General features: G+C 43.7%; 1 protein-coding gene across 2 annotated transcripts in view; it reads left to right on the top strand.

Annotated features, from left to right (window-relative positions):
• The window catches only part of Nckap1l (NCK associated protein 1 like), a 47956-nt gene that overhangs the window by 19739 nt on the left and 5719 nt on the right, over window positions 1–22498 (top strand). Inside the window, exons 10-29 of one of the 2 annotated variants that reach the window (XM_036208999.1) lie at window positions 738–794; window positions 1071–1167; window positions 2069–2178; window positions 2334–2466; window positions 2773–2854; window positions 3036–3094; window positions 3314–3459; window positions 4816–4948; window positions 5215–5334; window positions 7573–7718; window positions 8006–8137; window positions 11054–11272; window positions 12601–12731; window positions 16105–16202; window positions 16314–16407; window positions 16573–16655; window positions 16884–16964; window positions 19467–19560; window positions 20392–20508; window positions 21216–21325. In XM_036208999.1, the coding sequence (XP_036064892.1) occupies window positions 738–794; window positions 1071–1167; window positions 2069–2178; window positions 2334–2466; window positions 2773–2854; window positions 3036–3094; window positions 3314–3459; window positions 4816–4948; window positions 5215–5334; window positions 7573–7718; window positions 8006–8137; window positions 11054–11272; window positions 12601–12731; window positions 16105–16202; window positions 16314–16407; window positions 16573–16655; window positions 16884–16964; window positions 19467–19560; window positions 20392–20508; window positions 21216–21325 (2242 nt within the window). Of the gene's footprint in view, window positions 1–737; window positions 795–1070; window positions 1168–2068; window positions 2179–2333; window positions 2467–2772; window positions 2855–3035; window positions 3095–3313; window positions 3460–4815; window positions 4949–5214; window positions 5335–7572; window positions 7719–8005; window positions 8138–11053; window positions 11273–12600; window positions 12732–16104; window positions 16203–16313; window positions 16408–16572; window positions 16658–16883; window positions 16965–19466; window positions 19561–20391; window positions 20509–21215; window positions 21326–22498 lie in introns of those variants that run through there. The other variant, XM_036209000.1, reaches the window with a different exon arrangement.

Genomic DNA, 22498 nt, shown 5'->3' on the forward strand with positions numbered 1-22498 from the left:
CGGAGGAGCTGGTGGTGTGGGAGAATGGGGGAAGCTCAGGGTGTCGGGTCAAGTGAGGGTTTCCAGAACGAGAGCGGCTTTGAACTTGTTTGTTGCGAGAGGAGCCAACAGAGAGGGAGATAAAAACGGACAGATAACTGGTGAGCTAAATACCAAGACAAAGTGGGTAGGACCTGGAGTAAGCAGGGGAGGGGTGGGGATGGTGGTGACATTTTTACTTACAAACAGGGGTGGTATTTATGACTCTCTTCCTCATCCTACTCAACTTTGGAAGAGTGGTTGACAGGAAGGTATCTGGCAGAGTGCAGTGTGAGAAAGGTGGAACCCAGCTGACCACTGCAAGTCCTTTCCTTCCCACGGTGTGTACTGTCTTCTTTCTTTGTCTCTTCTTTCCTCCTCCTTCCCCTTTCTTCTCCTAACTCCTGTACCCTCCTTTTTATTTTAATTTTTCCTTTTGACAGATTCTCTGTATCTATATATCCCTAGCTGGCCTTAAACCCATGAATTTCCTGCTCTGCCTCCTGAGTGCTGGGATGACAGGCATGCATTATCACAATCTGGCTTGGTTCCTGTAGTAATTGTCTTTGCAGAATGAAGCATAGAGCAGGATGGTCTCTAAGCTGAGAGTTTTGTTTGTATAGGGTGAGAAGAATGGGTGAAAATCCTGCTGGTTAGGGTGCCTGTACTTACTAACTGATGGCATGACACCCTGCTGTGCTTGACATGTCAATCTCCAGGTACAGTAAGCGAGTGGCAGACATCAAGGAGAGCAAGGAGCATGCCATTGCAAACAGGTACACTTGGGACATGTGCTCAGAGGGGCTGGGATAGGAATCTCCCCAGGCTTTTGTTTTCACTTCAGCACACTGAGTTTCTGTACAGACTTGTCGCCTCACCCCCAAGAACTTCCTGCAGCCCCACAGATGCTTGTATTTTCTCTCCAAGTTTGAGTTTAGCACTGAAACTTCCTTTTGCCTGACACTCCCAAACTGCAGCTCTCTTCTGCACTTCTGAGGAAATTGTGAGGGAGGGAAAGACAATATTCTCCACTTTCCATTTTCCTCCCTCAGTGGCCAGTTTCATTGTCAACGTCGGCAGTTTCTTCGGATAGCTGTGAAGGAGTTGGAGACTGTGTTAAATGATGAACCAGGCCTGCTGGGTCCTAAGGCAAGAGAAATGTTGGGGGAGGGATAGTGACCAATGGCTGCGTGGAGGCTGACTTAGCATGAGATACTGCATTTCCAACCCTCCTCATGTATGTGTGTGTACATGCATATTAGCATATATGCGTGTGGAGGTCAGAGGACAATCTCAGGTACTGTTCTTCAGAAGCTGTCCAACTTGTTTTTTTGAGACAATCTTTCACTGGCCTGAGGCTCATGAATTGGCAAGGCTGATTGACCAGTGAGTTCAGGGCTCTGGAAGTCTCCTGATCACTGGAGTTAGGAGTGCATGCCACTGTGCATGGCTTCTTTTTACATGGGGTCTGGGGGACTGAACTCAGATCCTCATGTTTTCATGACAAGCACTTTACCAATGGAACTGTCTCTCCTGCCCCCTTTCTGAGTCTCTTGTGATAAGTTTATATGTGTCTGTGCTGATACTCTCAGAGTATCCAAATGTTTCATGTTTTCCCTTGGCACCACCATAGTATGCCATCTAACAGCTATTTGTAGACTTGGCCTATCTTCTATTTGAGTGTAAATTAATTGATGAAAGAACTTGCTTTCTGTTTTAAGTCATATAAATACCCATAAAATATTATTAAAATTTAATTTTGTGGGGAGGGAGGAGTATTGACTCTGAGCCAGGCTCAACATGTGTATGTCGATTCTGTGTCATATGGTTCAGCTTTCTGTGTGCTGTTTCTAGATGCTATTGGTATGGCTACCACATATAGATTATTTCAGTAGTTTTCTCTGTGTTTAAAACCCAATTTCTTTCCTGTTCTGGGGATTGAACCCAGAGCCTTGTGCCTGATAGGTAAGCACTCTATCAACTGAGCTATAGCCCACACTAAAATCCATTTTTTAAGTAGAAAATTCTAATAGGCTTTGTTCTCTCTTAGGCCCTTTTTGCTTTCATGGCCTTGTCTTTCATTCGTGATGAGGTCACTTGGCTGGTTCGTCATACAGAAAATGTTACCAAGACTAAGACACCTGAAGACTATTCTGACTCGTTAGTATTTGCTTAAGAACCTTGTCCTTAGATTGGGAGAAGGGGACAAGGGAACATCAAATGATCTGGGACATTTTAACCCCTGCTTTGTGTGGCTGTGTCTTCCTTCATGGTTTTGTTGATGTCTGTCTTTGTCCTTGTCCTTACCCTTACAGGAGCATTGCAGAGCTTCTCTTCCTGCTGGAGGAGATCAGGGCTCTGGTTCGACGACACATCAAGGTGATTCAGCAGTACCATGTTCAGTACCTGGCCAGGTTTGATGTCCTTGTGCTCAGTGACATCATTCAGGTATGTTCCACTGATGACACTTTGGAGATTCCAGCATGATATCCGGTAATTTTTCCTTCTGGAGCCACTCCGCCTGAGTACACTAAAGATGAATAAACTCAGCAGATTTCCCCCCCTAAGCAAGAAAGAGAGAAAAATAAAGATAAATTGGAGTCCACATTACTGGGATCCTGGGCAGTGTTGTCTGTTCCCTTTCTGTTTTGGGAAGCCAGCATTTCTACCTTCACATGCTGACTTAGCCTGAGGTTGTACTTTCCATCCTGTGGAACTTGTGAGCACTGACAGTACTTCCTACTTCTCTTTTAGAACCTGTCTGTGTGTCCAGAGGAGGAGTCTGTCATCATGTCTTCGTTTGTTAGCACCCTGTCCTCTCTGAGTCTCAAGCAAGGTAACTGGAAGGAGGTGAAAGTGTCAGGGCACTTATGAGGGCTAATACAGTTTTTCTGGAAATATTGGTCTGTCAGCCAGAGTACTGGGTAAGAAAACTCTGAATGGGCCTGCCATTCTGTGTAGCCAGGTGCTAGGTGCTGTTTTATCATTTTCTTTTACATTTGCTTCTGTTTTTATAGTTGATAATGAAGAGAAGTTTGACTTTTCTGGATTGAGGCTGGATTGGTTCCGCCTACAGGTAAGGCTTTTGTCTTGTAGTAACCCCCATCCTCATCCTCAGGTTCCCCATCTTCCACATGTCTCTTCCCCATTTTTAATTTCTTAAACTCTGCTTCAGAGACTAAGTAATCCTTGAAAACTGCTGACTAGACAGGACACAACACACCAAGAACAGATTATAGCCCCAAGGCTTGGCATCATCCCATTTATCTTGTTTTCTTTCCAACTCCAATCACAGGCATATACCAGTGTGTTGAAGGCACCTTTGCACCTACATGAGAACCCTGACCTAGCCAAAGTCATGAACCTCATCATCTTTCACTCTCAGATGCTGGACTCAGTAGAGAAAATGCTGGTGGAAACCTCTGACCTTTCTATTTTCTGGTGTGTCTTGGTTAATTATCAGTCCATTTTATTTCTCTGTTTTTTGTTGTTGGTGGTGGTATTGTTGTTTGTGTTTGTTTTTCGAGACAGGGTTTCTCTGTGTAGCCTTGGCTGTCCTGGAACTCACTCTGTAGACTAGGCTGGCCTTGAACTCAGATCTGCTTGCCTCTGCCTCCCAAGTTTAGGGACTAAAAGGATGTGTTCCAAGTTCTCTTGTAAAACTTTTTTAGTTTTTAAAAATTTTGTTCTTTTGAACTTTTAGGACATATAATTTTAAAGATTTATTTTCATTTGTGGGTATGAGTATATGTCTTTCTGTGTATGCCACTTGCTTGTGGGTGCCCACAAAGGATGGAGGAAGGCACTGGGTTGCCTGGAGCTGGAATTACAGATGTTTGTGAGCCTTCTGGATGGGTGCTGGGAACTGAACCTGGGTCCTCTGGAAGAGCAGTAAATATTCTGAACCACCTAGCCATCTCTCCAGTCATGACACTGATATTTAAAAGACAACCAGGTGTGGTGGCAGATATCTATAATCTCAGTACTTGGAAAGTAGGGAAAGGATGATCAGGAATTCAAGGTCATCACTGGCTAGTTACTTGTTTTTGGGCTACAAGGAAACTGTCTCCAAAAAAACAAAGAAACGTGAGTACTTGAGAGCCTATAGGAGGAGGGTTGCTATGAGTTTTAGGCCAGGTTAGGCTATGCAGTGAGTCCCAAAAGACCTTGTCTCAAAAACCCAAATAAAATAAAATAAAATAAACATGAATGTTGTGGAAGTTTAGTAATGGGAAAGTAAGAAATAGTTGAGAGGGCTGGAGAATATGATTGTTGGAGAATGAATACTTAATTGTCTTCCACAGATGACACTTGGCAATAATTAGTTGACCACTGTGATGTGTAACTCTACTACTTGAAGGGTCGAAAAAAAAATCAAAACATGATTGTCATGTCTGCTCTTTGCAATCTATGGAAATGGATAGCTATAACACACACATGCTAAACACACATAAACATAGTGCTTCTGAGGCAAAGGCAAGTCTTATGTAATTAATCTAAGTAGGTTTTCTGGAGCCTAAGTGTCATTTTTTGAAGGGAATGTGAATTTGGAACTTCTGAATTAGAGCAGATGGCCTGAACCAGGCAATGATTGCCAGGGAAGAAATATGAATTTTGTCCAGGAAATGGAAGGATATCATTTTGCTGCCCTGGAAGCCATTGTAAGACCCTGGAAAGGTTAAGATTCTTTGGTTCCCTTCTACCTATAGGATAGAAAGTAGGAGGGAGTGCAAATAGAAGAAAAATTTTAAAAGGGTCTGGTTCTAAATCCTGGTTTTCAATCTTCTTTCTCTGCAGCTTCCATCTTCGTACCTTTGAGAAGATGTTTGCCATGACCCTGGAGGAACCTTCCATGCTTCGATACACCATCGCATTCCCTCTGATTTGTGCTCATTTTGTCCACTGCACTCATGAAATGTGCCCGGAGGAGGTGGAAATCCTGTCTCTCAAGTTCTAACATCTCTCTAGTCACGTCTCTTCTTTGTTTCTCAGAACACAGTTCCAGGAGTTGGTTTTGATCTTAGAAAGGGAACAGGCATGAGTGTGTGGATGAGTCTCCAAACATCTCAGTTTGATAGAGAATGTATCCTTTCTTTCTGGTCTCTGTTTCTTTTTCCTTAGGAGAGGATGGCTCAGGCAAGGAGTGAGGGCAGTGTGGGGAAGAAGTAGCCTTCATGTGATTCATTTCTCCCACAGTACACTCACCTGAAGAACCATGGTCTTCACCACTGCAAGTCCTTCCTGGAAGAGCTAGCCAAGCAGACCAGCAACTGCGTGTTGGAGATCTGTGCTGAGCAGCGGAACCTGAGCGAGCAGGTGGCCCTCATCCTGGTTCAGTCTTACTTCTCATCCTCAGTGCCTTTTCCTCCAGCTACCCTTGTTTCTCTCTCACAGGCCAAATTTTCTTTCTTGAGTAGGGGTAGGGCTTTTGTGAACTTTGGTTTATGGCAGGATTCCTCTCTCAGTATAGTCACTTCAAGCACTCTCTTGGGATTAAAATCTCAGTGTACAACCTTTGGGTATTGTGACCTGGGATAGCTATCAACAAAGTTCATGCTGGAGAACTCCACAACTGAGTTACAAAATGGCAATCACACACAAAAAGTCCTAACGTTTTAAGTAAGTTTGTGATTTTGTGTTATTCTTGGTTTCACAGGACCTGTGGTGGTCGCTTGGATATGCTCAGTGGATAGAGGCACTTAAAAACACTCTTACTTGAGCAGTTAAATGTCACTCAGATCTGTGCTCCATTTGAAGAGTTTTGGGAGATTAACTTTGTCTTCTTTGCATGGTGCACATATGCTTGGGACAATGTCCCCAGATCTCTGTCTTGTCTAATCTTTCTGTTTATCAGCATCCCAGTTTACAACTAACTGGAGATTTTTAAGTACTCCAATGCTGATCCCCAAAGTTACAGTCTTGTCTTCTGGTTTTTTTTTTTTCTTCTTCCCTTGACTGACTCATAACATCTGGTCATGATTAGATCAGAAAATCAGAAATAAGAAGTTAGTTTTTCTCTTGTCCCTAGAGTTTTGAATTTCCCAGACTACCCACCCTTCCTGGGTTTGAGTCAGAGTAGTAGCAACTTCGGTAGGTGTGGAGATAAGGTGTGTTTGTACATGTGCAATATGTGTAAGTGTGTGAGCACAGATGACAGTTACTGTATTACTCAGCCTTTTCATTTTCTGACATGTCAAGTAAAGACACACACACTTTCTTGGTCTACAGAGTGAGTTCCAGGAGAGCCAGGACTGTTACACAGAGACACCCTATGTTGAAAAACAAAACAAAACAAAACAAACAAACAAACAAATACTTTCTTCACAGAGGTAGAATAAAGATTAAATGAAATAGCACACTAAATATTTGGAATACACAGCAGTCAATACGTGTTGACTCTTATCTTAAGTAAAGCTTAATGAACACTAACTTCTTAGGCTAACAGTTTGGGGTGAGGATCAAGAAAGAAGGTACCTGATCCCTGTTTCTGGGAATGTCCCAGATTAAGAGGAAGGAGAAGTGCAAATACGTGATTGAAAGAATGTAAGAAATGGATGCACAGAAGATATGCAAATAAGGACACTTACAGCTGTATTCATCATTCACTATGAATATCTACTACATGCATGGTAAACAGGCTTACTCAGTGCTGTATCTGGAATGACTAAGCCTTGTGTGAATAATTGTTTGCTCACAGAACTGTTGTAAGCAAGTGTTAGCCCTTCAGAGTTAACATTTGAGTAAATAATTATTGGTGCATTACTAATAGGGTTACATCTTTGGATACTGATTTCTGAATCAACCATATATACTTTCATATTAGTGTATCATTGTCCATCAAGGTGGATTTTATTTAATTTTTTTTTGAACCAGATGAATTTAGATTTAAGAATAGGATGCATGACTATAAAGTAACACAACTAGTTTTCTTGTGTGGCTCTTATCTGTTCTAAAAGTAGTTCCAAAGTGATTCCTTGAGGCAACTTGAGTATCAAGGGATAAGCTAGTATTTTTTGTAGGGCTACATGGAGAAGGGATACACGCAGGATTGATGTTTGAGCTAGCTAGCAAGGAATATACATATAAGAAAAAGAAGAAAGAAGGAAAGAATATTGAATACAAATGGACATTGAGAATTTGGAGGGCTGTGATAGTCTGAGTAACTATCTTCATGAGACATAAAGGGGTACAGCCTATGGGATGATGGTTTTATCTAGCAAAAAGTGTTGTTTCCCCACATTGGGACTGTACAAAACAAGGTAAGTGGAGCTCTCAGCTATGACTGTTTTTCCTTGGATTTATCTGTTCTGAAAGGCCTCAGATGTGGGTGGGGGAGCAGTGCTCTCATCCTGGAAAGACACTGCTATCTTAGGACTCGAGGCTATAAATGGGGAAATATTTATGAACACTAAAAGAGGTGAGCACATTCTAAAAAGGTCCCATTAGAGAAAGAGAAGCTAGTTGGGTGGGGAGAGGAGCAGATAAGGATGGAGGAATCCCCTTACATTTGTTAGCAATGACACTGTGTCTCCCTCCACCGTGTCTGTTCCAAAGCTTCTACCTAAGCACTGTGCCACTACAATCAGCAAAGCCAAGAACAAGAAGTCCATGAAGCAGAGGCAGGCTCCCAGGAAAGGAGAGCCTGAGAGGGACAAGCCTGGAGCAGAGAGTCACCGGAAGAACCGCAGCCTTGTCACTAAGTGAGGTCCTGGCCCCTGAGGGCCAAATGGATTCTGCATTTAAGGAGGGAGAAAAGGGAAGAGGGAGGTAATACAGGCGGAGAAAGCAGAGGAGTTGGTGGGGATCGATAGATATAGAAAAACACCTAAGTATGAATTTTCTACTTTGATTTTGAAGAACATCAGTGTGTGCTAAGCTGAGTGTCCCTTAAGAGTGACAGGGGTCTGAGGAACATGGCCTGGCATTTCCTTCCCATATACCAACAGACAAGGCCAGACTCATAACCGAGTTCCACTTTTCTTTTCAGCATGGACAAACTACATCTAAACTTGACGGAACTGGCACTGGCAATGAATCATGTGTATAGTTTCTCCGTGTTTGAACACACCATCTTCCCGTCTGAGTATCTCAGCAGCCACCTGGAAGCCAGGCTCAACAGGTAGCTCTCTTCTGATGCGTGTTCACACTCTGTGGCAGTCTTCAGTGTGGCTGTTAGAATCATCCTGTTCATGTCACAGGCTGGAGACTGATGCAGTCTGTCATAGGCTCCAAGCACCTCTGTGAAAAAAACAAAACACCTCACTTCTTTAGGTTCTGATGGGTAGCTGGTTCATCCCCCTTGTTTGGTAGAGTGAGCAGAGAGAGAGGCCAGCGCTTGGGAGATAGAGGCAGGAATGACAGGAGTTTAAGTTCATCCTTGGTTACCTAGAGAGTTCTAGGCCACCCTGATTATACAAACTCTTACCTCAAAAGAGGGGGATGGGGAGAAGGGCAGTGCCTTTGTAGCCTACAGAGTTGTGCCCACATCCTGGCTGTTAGCTACAACCATGGAGCAGATTATCTAACGTATCTGAGTCAGTTTCCTTCCTATTAAGTCCAGGATAATAATATTTACTGCATGGATCATTGTAAATGACCTGCAATTGAGGATTAGTAGACAAATACAGATTCCTATGAGTGCAAAGTTCCTGCCATATAATAAGCCTTAGTTAAATAAATTCCCTTCCTGTACTTTGCCCTCATTCTATTGTTCTCTGAGAAGGAAGATACTGCTTATGTTGGATTCACTTGTATTGGTTAGGGATGAAAAGGAGTGATTATGAATAATTAGTTATCCTTTATGTTTTGTCTTGGAATAGGAGCAATTAATGTAACAAGTATTTATTGAACACTCACTAAGTGTCAGGACTGTTCTAGAGGCTGTTGATAAAGTAGCATATAGAACAGCCCTGCTCCATGACACTTACCTTGTAGCAGGGGAGACAGACTAACAAAATAAGAGAGTAGCATATATGGCAGTTTAGTGATAAATGATAAGCAGAAAGATAAAGCAGGGAAGGGAGATGTCATAGGAAGTGTGTGTGTGGGGGGGAGGTGGGGAGGTGAGGAGTTGCTGCAGTTTTAGTGTGTTCACGGTATCCAGGTATCCAACACCTTGAGAAAATGACTTTCAGTGAACTCTTGAAGGAACTCTGAAGCCAGGTATGGCGTGTGGCTGGGAACAATCATTGTAGACAGAGGAACCAGTATTACCAAGGTTGAGATAGGGACCTGTTGTTCTGTTTAAGGGACAAGAAGGGCAGTGTGGTGGCAGAGAGAGAGTGAGCCTGGGCAAGCTGGGTGGGACAGGAGGTTAGACAGAGTGTAGGCAGCTGTGCATGTGTGTAGTGCCCTGGAAGGACTAGGCTGCATCTAGATATTCAGCCTTGGCTGGTCTGGAGCAAAGCTATAATAAGCTTTGTGACTAGAGTTCACTTTGGCTTTATTAGCATGAATGAGAACAGGAGCAGGAAGACCAGTTACAAGACTGTAAGATGTGCAGATTTATTTTCCTATTAGGGTTTTGCTTGGTTGAAACAAAATAGTTTGTTTTTGTTCTGTATGCATTAGCTCTAGGGGAGGAAGTGCTTCAGTTGTATACACAATGTCAAGGGGATGACAGTGTGATAATTGCCCATGAACACCTTCAGCAGCCATGGTAGTTTCCAGGCCCTGGAGCAGTAAAAGTGTGATCACCTAGTTTCTCAGAATCTCTGATTCTTGCTTCACAAGGTCATTATTCCAAAAGCTCCAGGGTTTTGTCTAGAGGTTTTAACTTTCTTTTAATTTAAAGGAAATTTTTATTTATTTTTATTGTTTTTATGTGTATGGGTGTTTTGCTTGCATGTGTATCTGTAACTAGAGTTACAGATGGTTGTGAGCTGTTCTGTGGGTGCTGGGAATAGAACCCGGACCTCTGGAAGAGCAGCCAGTCCTTTTTACAGATGAGCCATCTCCCCACTCCAGTCCCCTGCTTTGAGACAGACTCTCCATAAATAGTATGTAGCCCAGGATAGACTTTAATTCACAATCCCTCCTGCTTTAGCCTTCTGAGTGCTGACATCACAGGTATGTGCCACAACTGGCTAAAAATTCTAATATTGATTAGGCCTGCCTCTCACTTGTCCCTTCTATTTTATTTCCTTTAAATGGCACCCAGGGATCTTCCCTATAATTTGTGGGAATAGACCTTCCTGAATATCCTGCCATAAATATTTAGCCATAATACCAACCAACCAAAGAATTCCAAATATCTCACAGCTCAGGAAGAGTTTGAAGAACTCATTTATAATAAGGTGCAAATGAGTGACACTGTGAAGAATATGTTCTATCCTGACTGTTTATGTTATTTTGTGAAGAAAAAAGTTGTAAGTCAAAGGACTGGCTACAACATGAAATCTTAGCCCCATGGCTGTATGCAGAAGACATTTATTCTGTCTAGAGTATGCAGGCTACAGTACTCTGTACAGTCCAGTATCCATGACCACCAGGGACTGCACTGTGTCTCCAAGGATTTCTAAGAATGATTTCCCATTATTGGTGGCATTTAGGAGCACAGGTCTTTCACCAGATGACCTAATTTCTCCAGAGAAAGAAATGGTTAGGAGTCAAATGTCAATGGACCTGAGTCAGAAGTCTGACACTAGCCAGCTGTGTGATCTTCAGCAAGTGATTTGTTTACCCAGTTTTATTATCTACAAAATGGGGGTGTTAGTGCCTACCTTACTGGATTACCTTGGAGTTTCAATGAGACAACATATGCAACACCAGGAACACAGGGTTGTTAATGTAGCTGTCAATTTATTTATTTATTTATTTATTTATTTATTTTATTTGTTTGTTTGTTTATTGTTTTTTCGAGACAGGGTTTCTCTGTATAGCTTTGCGCCTTTCCCGGAACTCACTCTGTAGCCCAGGCTGGCCTTGAACTCACAAAGATCTGCCTGCCTCTGCCTCCCAAGTGCTGAGATTAAAGGCGTGTGCCACCACTGCCCGGCCTAATATATTTATAATTATTAAGGCTTTTGTCACTTAGAGCCATCGTGACTTTGGCTGGCTACAATGCCACAACACAGGAGATCCTTAGGCCTTCTGAGCTGTTGGCAGGAGTCAAAGCATACATCAGTTTCATCCAGTCACTGGCACAGTTCTTGGGTGCAGATGCTTCCAGAGTTGTCCGCAGTGCCCTCCTGCAGCAGACACAGCCGTTGGACTCCTGTGGCGAGCAGACTGTCACCACTCTCTACACAAACTGGTCAGTGTCCTTTCATTGTCTCACTTCTAGTACTTTTTCTTTAGATTGTAGAACCCACAACTAAGCGTTTTAACCTCCAGCAGCTCACTGGACCTGCAAAGGAGGCTTTTTTTTTTTTTTTTTCTGCTTGTGGATGAGAGCAATAATATATGGGGTAGACTTAGCCCCCCTTCTGTTCTAGCCTTCATATCTACCCTGTGGCTCGTTGACCTTATTCCTCTTAATGTCCTATCCTTAACTTTCCTTTTCTGGGTTCTTGCTATTTCTGTTGGAAAGGATTTTACCACTTCTTTCTTACATCCTTTTTTCTCTTTTTGCTTTAGCTCCTCGCTCCGAGAACCATGCTCTCTACCATATCTCCTGCACAGTCTCCTTATTCTTAACGAAAGCTGTGTCAAGTCTAGTAGATTGTTCTGGATAGGGAAAGGGGCCCTCTTCCCAAACAGAGAAAGCACCATATTCTTTGACATGTTTAGGGAGCCAAGAGGCAGAGTTCTCCCTCTCCAAGCCACTAGGTGGCGCTTTAAATCTGCTATCAGCTTAGGGAGAGACTGGTGAGGTGAATGGATTTCACCAGCTAGGCTAGGACTTTGAGCATTTACAGCTCTTTGCCTCTCACAGAGACAGCTACCTTTCAGTACCTATTGAATGCTGCCCCATTAAATTATTTTAATGTAAATTTTCATTTTTAAAATTTTGACAACTAGTTGTAATTAACTGGGGAAAAAACGATTGGAAGCTGAATTTGGCTCACGGGTGTTTAGCCCAGGCTACTGTAAAATACAGACTTAGAACTGGTGTTTGGGTGCGTGCTGCAGTTGGTGGGCCCTCTCTTCAAACACTGATAGAGCCAGTTTCTCTGACTTGTCCAGTGGTTAGGAGGGAAGGTTTGGAGACTGTCAGCCAGAGGTTTGATTTGAGCCTGGCTTCTGGGATCCTGGGTCCTTGGTCTAGCTCTTCACTGAAGAGGGTACAGCTTAAGTGTATTTTCAGAGGAACCTAGTTCACTTTTTAAAAATGCCAGTGTGAGCCTGTCTATCTAATCTGACAGAGGGTAAGGGCAAGGAGAGTACAGTTGGAAGAGGGCGGGGCTGAGGGCTGGGAGTGCATGACTGTGTTACGGCATGGTGGAATACCTGTGGATTGGAGCCCAAGTGGAATCATGTTCCTGCTTCTGAGCCAACAGCTTCAGAGTGTTAAACAGATTGCTGTATTGCCTTCTTTCAGTCTTTCTTCTCCACCCCAGCTCCTAGCAGACTTTCTCCCTGACTCCAGTGTGATGGCGGCAGACATGACTGGATGCTAACCTGAGCCCCCCACCCCTGTAGGTACCTAGAAAGTCTACTCAGACAGGCAAGCAGTGGAGTCATCGTCCTCTCTCCAGCCATGCAGGCCTTCATCAGCCTTCCCCGAGATGGGGAGCAGAACTTCAGTGCTGAGGAGTTCTCGGACATCTCTGGTGAGCCCAGCACCCTGTCTCCTTGCCACAGAGCTGAACTTCCCTCTTCATTACCTTGTCCTAAATCCTCCTGCTTTCCTAGAGACCCATTCAGCACTCTTCTTAGTGTTGCTGCTGGACTCTGCTCAACTTTAGGAACACATAAGAAGAGATTCTAAAGAAGGCTGGGGATTGAGAAGTGACTTAGGAGATGAAGGTGAAGAGAGAAAAGGAGAGAGGTTTAGGAGCTAGGCAGGCTCACTGGTCATCAAAGGGATTCACTCCTCCAGGGCGGTTAGTACTTATTTTCCTTTTCCACACAGAATACAGGTGACAGATGTATGTGGGGACAGATTAAGTGGTGATCTGATGTCTTGGCATCTTCTTCCTTGGAGATGATGTTCCCGATCCTTGGCCAGTGCTGATGAGATGATGGAAGACATTATTGTGGACCCAGTTCTAAGTGCTCTCACATAGAATTCAATTCACACGATAGCCTTGAGGCAGCTCCTATTGCTATCCCCATTTTTCAGATGAACACACTGGAGGTACTGAGAGGTTAGGAGGTGCTAAGGTCACATAAATGGTGGGACTGGGATTTCAACTCAGTCAAACTCCAGAATAGTGTGGCACTGCTTTCCTGCTTCCCACTGTACAACAGTATTTGATGGATTGATTGGTGTGGTGTGGTGTGGTGTGGTGTGGTATGGTGTGTGTGTGTGTGTGTGTGTGTGTGTGTGTGTGTGTGTGTGTGTGTACAGATAAGGGAGTTACAGTGAATTGGAAAGCCACCTCCCCTTTTGGTTTTTCGAGACAGGGTTTCTCTGTGTATCCCTGACTGTCCACAACTAGCTCTGTAGACCAAGCTGACCTCAAACTCACAGAGATCCACCTGCCTCTGTCTCCCAAGTGCTGGGATTAAAGGATTGTGGCACCATTCCCCCCTCCTTTTTGTTTTGTTTGGTTTTTCGAGACAGGGTTTCTCTGTGTAGCTTTGCGCCTTTCCTGGAACTAACTCTGAAGCCCAGGATGGCCTTGAACTTGCCCAGGTTAGCCTCGAGCTTGCAGAGATCTGCCTGGCTCTGCCTCCTGAATGCTGGGATTAAAGATGTGCGACACCACCACCCGGCTATCATCTGGCACCATTCCCTTTTTAAAGAGGACTTGAAGCCATACAATTCCTTCTTAACATTTATGTTATGAACTGAATTCTCATGAAGGATCCTATTTCATCCCCTTTTCTCTTACTTCCATGTAAATGATAGATTGTGCATGAGACCTAAGGTAGGTAGAGGTGTTCATTCCATGACCCAGACTTTTTCATTCTCCTTTTCTGGGGATGCCAAGGAAGCAAAAATGCACGTCTGTATTTTCCAGCTCTGTCTCCTTATCATCCCCTACATTCTATCTGTAAACAATCGATACTTTGCCTACTGGATGTTTTAGATGCCCCTTTCATCAGCTCTACCCACAAGCTGTAGGCAGCCTGTAAAACCTGCTTTAGGTCTTGCTGACAACTGACAAGCAGCGGGAGGCAGTGCACATTCACCCTTCTGCCACCCCCACCCCAATTTCTCTGGGTTGCCATGGTGATGGGGCAATGCTACTTCAAAAATAGATAGGAAGAAAAGGATGCCATAGGGTTACTAACTGGGGATAGAGATGACTGGAGTAGGGGGTTTTGCAGATCCATCCAGTAGACCAGCCTGCTGCTGCTTTATTAGTTCCAGAGAAGGCAATTTTGAGCCTTTTCCCCTTAGGCAACAGTGTTAGCATTCTAAGGTGGCTAGTTAATTATAAAATCCTTTCACCTTTCTCAGATTAGTCCTGTATTTACTTTGGACCAGGCATTGTATTAGCTGCAGTGACCAAAGCTGTTTCCTTTGTAGCTGATGGAGGTGGATGACATTAGCTGGTCCTACCTTTAAAGACTGTAGCCAGGAATCCCAGTTTCCCTTCTTTTCTGAATTCTGATTAATGATGTTGAATGTGTCTTCCCTATGCTGCTCTCTTGTTACTTCTGGTCTTTTGTGGTTTCCCCTGCTGGAATGGCCAATAGCCAAAAATCACAGCCAGAGCATTTTCCAACTGAGCTTGCCACTAGGATTTCCAACCTGGGATTCCCTCAGGCAAGTTTGATTTAACTTAGAAAGGGCAAAAGCAGGCTGGGTGGGGAGTGATAAGGCCTTAGGGGCAAGACTAGATTTGGAAGACTAAAGAATTTAAAGCAAAAAGAACTGAGACTCTGGGGAATGTGTGTTGATTATGAAAAAAGAAAAGGCAGCTCAAGGGGAAACTGGGCCAATGAGATATTAAATGCTGGAAGTCGATGGGAGACTGAGAAATGAGATTCCAGATGCACAAGCATGGTCTCTTCAGGGACAAAGTAAGTGCAGGAGGGCTTTGCACTGGGTTTCTGGACATGCCCCCATGTGATTAAGTGACCTTGGCCAAGCACCTAATCTCCTTGCCTGTAGAGCCATGGTGGAGTGCTTTTGCCCCATGCCTCACAGGGCTTTTGGTAACTACCTCTAATAAGATACCCTTGTTTGTCTGTATCTAGTTTCCTACAGTGTTTATCATTGTAGTTTTTAGTGCTCATTCTGAGGAATTCATGATGTTACAGAGGAGCAAAGAGGCTCTGAGGGGTTTAGTGACTTTTTTAAGGCCATATGTCTATTAAAGCAAGTTAAACTAGTACAACAATAGCAAAAGCCAGAAAAAGGGACTGGGAAGTACAGGGTCATATAAGAGGTAAGTAGGGGCCTGGAAAGATGGCTCAGCAGTTAAGAGCACCAGCTGCTCTTCCAGAGGACTGGAGCTTGAGTTTCAATAGCTGCATGGCTGCTCACAAAAGTCTGTAGCTATGGCTCCAGGGGATCTGATGGGTGGTATTGCATGCTCATGGTACACATACATTCAGGTATATACACATAATTTTTAAAAAAAGATTTATTTATTTATCTATCTATCTATCTATCTATCTATCTATCTATTTATTTATTTATTTATTTATTTATTTATTATGTACACAGAAGAGGGCACCAGATCTCATTACAGATGGTTGTGAGCCACCATGTGGTTGTTGGGAGTTGAACTCAGGACCTCTGGAAGAGCAGTTGGTGCTCTTAACCTTTGAGCCATCTCTCCAGCCCCTAAATTTTGTTTTTTAAAAAGAAGTAAATAGCTATCATCATTTGAGGTGAGTCATGCTATAGGTACCAGTGGTGAGAGAGGAAATTGTCTCATGGGCAGCCAGACCTGCCACCTGTGTGTAGGACGGCAGACTTTTTTTTTTTTTTTCTTCTCAGCTGCCCACATTCTTTCCTTCCTGGACAACATTTATATATTCAAAGACTTGAGTTTCACTGGGAACTTTGAAACTCTATTCCAGAGATGCGAGCCTTGGCTGAAATTCTTGGCCCCTATGGCATGAAGTTCCTGAGTGAAAACCTAATGTGGCATGTAACTTCTCAGATTGTGGAGCTGAAGGTACTGTGGAAATGGCCTGGGAAAAGGTCTTGCCTGTGAGTGGGAGCTGGAAGATACAGCATTGATCTCTTGTTTACCTACTGTATACCTCTGTTCTCTGTTCAACTGTAGAAGCTGGTGGTGGAAAATATGGATATACTGGTTCAGATCAGATCCAACTTCAGCAAGCCAGACTTAATGGCATCTTTGCTACCCCAGCTGATGGGTAAACACTTTCCTAAAGAAGCTATGAGGGAAGCATTGTGAATGACAGGGGCTTTGAGGAGCTGGGGCTTTGAGGAGCTGGGGCTTTGAGGAGCTGGGTCTGAAGAAGCAAACATCATCACCATTCTCCCTTGTTCTCCCCTCTAACAACCTGCTTTCTCCTCAGGGGCTGAAAATGTGCTGAAACGAATGACCATCATTGGGGTGATTCTCAATTTTAGGGCCATGGCCCAAGAGGGACTTCAGGAGGTGAGTAGGGAAGGCTGTTGCAGAACTCTAAGCCTCTCTTTGGGTGGTGTTTGCATGAAACAAGCATGGAGAGGAGGCAACTGAGCTTGGCAGAGGTCCTTCAAATTGATGATCTTAAGAGACCTCCAGGCCTAGGTCATGGGATCTGGAAAGCTGGCTTCTTAAGTCAAGGCCCCTTTCTGTCCATTTCTAACTGGTTTTGGACTCACTCATCTTCTCTTTCTCCAGGTTTTTTCTTCCCACTGCCCCTTTCTCATGGGCCCCATTGAGTGCCTGAAGGAGTTTGTCACTCCAGATACAGACATCAAGGTAGGGGTGCAACTTGGGTTTACTTGGGTGACTTGCTGAGGGCAAAGACTGTCTTGGGGAGCTGGGGCTCTGAGAATCCTACAGGAACAAGAGTTGTGACTTGAGTGGGGAAACAGCTCAGGTGGACCTTGGGAGAGGGAGAGGAAGAGGGCAGAGCTGGGGAGCCAACTGGGGTACAGAGGAAGGTGGGAGCCCTGAGAGAGTTGGGGAAACATCCCGGGGTGGGGTGAGACAGGTGAGATCAGGGATAGGATCTGTAGGTTTTCACTTGAACAATATGCAAATTATATGCCAAGTTCCTCGAAAGCAGGTCCCCTCTTTAGTCAGGAGTACTTTTTGTAAGATTTGTTCCTTCCTTTCCCACCCATCCTACCTACCTTAGAGTTTCCTCACCACAGCCTTCTGTCCCCATCATCTATCTCCAGTGCCCATGGGCATAGGAGAGGGAGAGTAGGAAGAGGAAGAGAAAGTAGGAGAGAAAGAAGAGAGAGAGGGAGAAGAGCTTCTGCTGTCCACTCCCTCCGCTTTTGGAATTAGCTTGTCTTTTGAATCCTCTAGTACAAACAAATGTGCTATTCAGGAAGTACAGCCAAAGCCTGGGGACAAGTTCCTTCTGGTACATGGATCTGGCTATTTCTCTTATGATTGATTACTTTAAAGGAAAGGGGTCTGAAGTAGTGAGCAGGAAGAATTGAAGTAGGATGTTAAGAAGAACTTCTTTACTTGGAAATAAAAATAATTGTGAAGTTTTCTTCTTTTTATGCCTCATATCACCTGGGAGTCAGGTGATGGGTGATGCTTGGCTGGGCTAGTCACCCCTGTTAGGTGGTTTTGATTTCATGCATAGCCTGGGTTTCTGGCAGTTGCTGATGTCGAGGCTGAGTGCTCCATCCTGTCAGGAGCTTGTCTAGATCACATCATCCAGACAGTTTGATCTTTAGGCTTAGCTTTCCTGGGAAAATAGGCGGGTAGGCAGAAGAAAGGGATGACCTGGAGGAAGGTCAAGGGAAAATGAGACCTGTGACCTTCTTCCTTCAGCACCACAGGTCATTTACTATGTCCCTGATCTGCTTAGCCTTGTGGCCACAGGCAGGTGGGTCTAAGGGATTTAAATAAAGGGTGAAGCAGAATGTGGCTTCTTTATTGGTACTGTACACAAGGTGTGCTGTTATAACATCTGTGGGGCCTTTGCAAAAAGATGTGCTTAATAAAAAACAAAAGAAACCTTCAAAAGAGGTCTAAGTATTTGGGATTGGAGTCAGGATTTGTGTTGCATCCTGAGAACTCAATTCTAAGTACAAGGGATCTGGGTATCAATGAGTCAATCTTTATTGACTGATTTGTGTATGCTTATGTGAAACACTAGGAGGATGAAGAAAGTGCAAAGATCTGGCTACAGTAAAGGGAGAGGTGCAAACATAATTCTGTTAGTCACTAGGGTTGATGCTTCACCCATGCGGTCTGAGATAACTATCATGTCCCATTTGTGCAGATGAGAATCCTGGAGCTCAAAGAGGTTAAGACCTTTTAGACACAGTGACTAAGTGATGGCGGTAAGATCTGAGATCTGTGTCACCCCTAAAATGCCTTCTCCCTTCACTACACCATAGGATTTTCATAACTTAGAATCTGGGGAGAAGCCACATGGTTTTGTTTATCCTCTTAAAAGTCAGTTAATACCAAGTGCTATGTATGGTCAATGCTTGGTTCGTGGGACAAGAAAGGAAGGAGAATGGGTTTGGACTGAATCAGGGAGGCCTACAAGACTTGAATTGAGCTTGAGGGATTCATATGACTTGGATGTAAACAAAGAAGAGGAAATAATATTAGAGAGTGAAGGACCTGACCAAAGCATGAAAGAAAGGAAGTGGTAATTAGAGACAAGTGACTAAATAACCTTAGTATTAATTAAATGAAGCATTTTGGAAAATAAAGTTGAATGCCAAATTGTGTGTGTGTGTGTGTGTGTGTGTGTGTGTGTGTGTGTGTATGTATTCACAGGGGCTTGTACATTTGTGCATGTGGGCATGTGTACATGTGCTTATGGAAGCCAGAGATTGACCAGGTGTTCTCAATTTTTCTCCATCTTATTTTTTGAGACAGGGTCTTTCATTGAACTGGGAGCTCATTGATTTGGTTAGGCTGACTGGCCAGTGAAATCCAGTATCTACCGGTTTTTTTGCTCTAGACCCAGAGCTGGGATTATAAATGCACACCACTATGCACAGGTTTTTTTTTTTTTTTTTTTTTTTAAATGAGGGTGCTAGGACTCAAACTTGGGCCCTTTTGCTTGTGCAATAAGCACTTTATTGGCAGCCACCTCCACAGATCCTTAAAGCATTTCCTCCTCTGCAGGCTATGGAAAGCTGTGAAAAGACTATTTGGAAAAATAATAGTAAGTTAAAATGCTGTGACCTAGGCATCCTGGCCGCTGAGAGCTTCCGCTAAACACCTCTCCTATGCCAGAATTCCTCTCTAGAATGTTGTTTTGTTTTCTGTCAGGTCACCCTGAGTGTCTTTGAGCTGGCATCTGCTGCAGGGGTGAGCTGTGACATCGATCCAGCCCTGGTAGCTGCCATTGCCAATCTGAAAGCTGGTAAGATGGAAGAATGAGCAAGGAAGGGCTTGTACCCTGCTTTTGGGCAGGGGCAACACCAATATTAAAGAATTATTTATTTGGGGGTGTGAATTCAGAGGATATAAGCTGGGAGGCAAGACAAAATATAGCCCCTAACCTTCAGAAGATACTCATAGATGTGATTTAGGTTTTGTTGATGAAGCAGAAGAAGGTAGTTCTGAGTGAGAACCTCTTGTTCAGCAAAGGCTCAAGGAACTTATGGTATGTTTGGGGAAATAAGATTTACACACACGAACCAATGAGAGAACAGCCCTAGATAGCAGATGGTTTCACACTAAGTTGTGTGGGATAGCATCCAAGTTCCCCACAGTGATCCTGTGCATCTTCCAGTCCTTCCCCAGGACCACTCTTACACATTCCATTACACATTTCTCTGATTGGCCCATTTGTTGTTATATATACCTAGAAGAGAACTGACCCCAGGGATTGGTACTAAGTTCTTCAGATTTGCCAGATTCACCCATTTTCTTCTCTCTTGGTCAGTGAGAATTTTTTCTCTCCTTCCTGCTTCTCCATCTCTTAAGCTAACAGGTATCCTAGGATGCATGTCAGCAGAGCCCTTAGGGTTTTGCTCTGCCATGGGCAGGGGTGAGACTCTAGGACTTGGGCCTCACTATAACTGGGTACTAGTCCTGTTTCCTTTAATCATTTGTAACTTGCCTACAATACATGCTAAAGTGTGTCAGATATTTCCTCATGTGATCGTGATTCTGTGAAGTAGGGCCCTTGTAGGAGATAATTCCAGTTTGTTGACCTTACTCTTCCTCATGTCCTGTTCTTTCCCCCCAGATAACTCATCTCCTGAAGAAGAGTACAAGGTGGCATGCCTACTCTTGATCTTTCTTGCTGTCTCCCTCCCGCTCCTTGCCACTGACCCTTCTTCCTTCTACAGCATTGAGAAGGATGGTAAGTAAGGCGTGGGCCTGAAGGACCGATGCTATTCAGGTCTCCAGTAGGAAGGGAGTGGAATAAAGACAAGTTACCTGGAACATAGACTGCTTTTTGTGGGGAGGGGCTGAGACAGGGTTTTTCTTGTGTAGCCCTGGCTGTCCTGGAACTAACTTAGTAGATCAGAATGGCCTAGAACTCATAGAGATCCATCTGCCTCTGCCTCTGGAATGCTGGGATTAAAGTGTGTGCCACCACACCTGCCAACATACAAACTTCTTTAAAGGCATAAATTTCTGTTTCAAAAAGCAGTTGAGAATGATTTGTGGGGGTTGGGGATTTAGCTCAGTGGTAGAGTGCTTGCCTAGCAAGTGCAAGGCCCTGAGTTCGATCCTCAGCTCTGGCTAAAAAAAAAAAAAAAGAGAGAGAGAGAATGATTTGTGCATAAAATTCTATCCCAATAAAATACCATAGGAACATACTTCTTCTAGTCCCCAAATATCATCTAGTTATTTTGGTGTCAGTTAGGTTGGTCTAGGATGAAGAGGGAGGGAAGGAGGGAGGGAGAGAGGAAGGGAGGGAGAGGGAGAGGGAGAGGGAGAGGGAGAGGGAGAGGGAGAGAGATAGAGACTGAGAGATTGAGAGATTTTGATTGATTCTTAGGGCCAGCCTGGGCCGCTCACTTTGCCATTCTCTTTGTGTCCCCTGTCCCCATGCTAACCTAGGCTATAACAACAACATCCACTGTTTGACCAAAGCCATCATACAGGTGTCTGCTGCCCTCTTCACTCTGTACAACAAGAACATTGAAACCCACCTCAAGGAGTTTCTGGTGGTGAGTGGATCTAGACCATGAAGAGTGGAAGGAGCTTGACTTTAGCTCTTGGACAGTTGCTATCACATCATTCATGCAGGAAGAATGGAGGCTACTTTGTGAAAGCCAGGAACTTTTCTAACTTTCCTGACAGCTGGGACTTCAGCTTCTGTCCAGATACTTGGGGAGATCATCTGTGAAGTCCTGTGACCTCTGCACAGACAAACTTTTGAGGCCTTAGTTTTCTCATTTATAAACTAAAGAGATTAAACTGATTCATGATTCATGACATTGGTACACGTCAGAATATCCTAAGGAGCTGGTTAAAATAGACTCCTGATCTCTACCCCAGACCTCCTAAATTAGAATACAGGGTGAGCCCAGCCTTGTGTTTCTAATTTGGTCTCCAAAAGATCAGAGATACATTAAAGTCATAGTGATGCTGAGTTTCATGCCGTCTAAGGGCCTTTCCTACTCTGTATTGACACTTACCAATTTTCAAGCTTGGTTTTAAATCATGAAGCAGTAGTGTTCCCAACAGGTGGTCTTAGTCTTAGGATTTTACTTTAAGAACCCTGGATTGTGTTTCCATGGACTGGAGTTTATAACCAGGCAGTAGATTCTGTGTAGGTGAGGTCCATTTTGTTTGAAAATTTGTTGAAAATGCTTTTAGCCTAAGTTTGACTCCCTGTAAATATCACCATTGATCTTAGTTTTGTCTCTGGAAAAATGTAGAATAGATAATAACCTTCCATAGTTGAAAAGACCCTGGAGTCTTCCGCTCTGGATCCCCATGGAGGATTCCTGTTCATACATTCTGACTCATGGTCAGTTACCCTCACCCTGCCTAAGCATTCTCAGCAATGGGAAACCTCTTCCTTTGTGAAGCATGGTCCCAAGTTAAGAAGTAGGCCTCATTTTTCTCCTTCCAGAAAGAAATAGCAGATATTATTATTATTATTATTATTATTATTATTATTATTATTATTAGAAATATACCCTTATTCTGAGAAGTACACACCAGGGACAGTAGTCTGGTTAGAGGGTTTCTGTTTAAACAGGGACAACCAACTAAACAGAATAGACTTTAACCATCTTCAATATAAAGAGGATTCCCATCAGATCTTTGAGAAAAGGGATCCCTAACCCCACTTCCTTGTTTCCTTTTGCCCTGTTTGTTTGCAAGTTCAGGTT

This window comes from Onychomys torridus, chromosome 16 (genome assembly GCF_903995425.1).
Source record: "Onychomys torridus chromosome 16, mOncTor1.1, whole genome shotgun sequence".
NCBI lineage: Eukaryota > Metazoa > Chordata > Mammalia > Rodentia > Cricetidae > Onychomys > Onychomys torridus.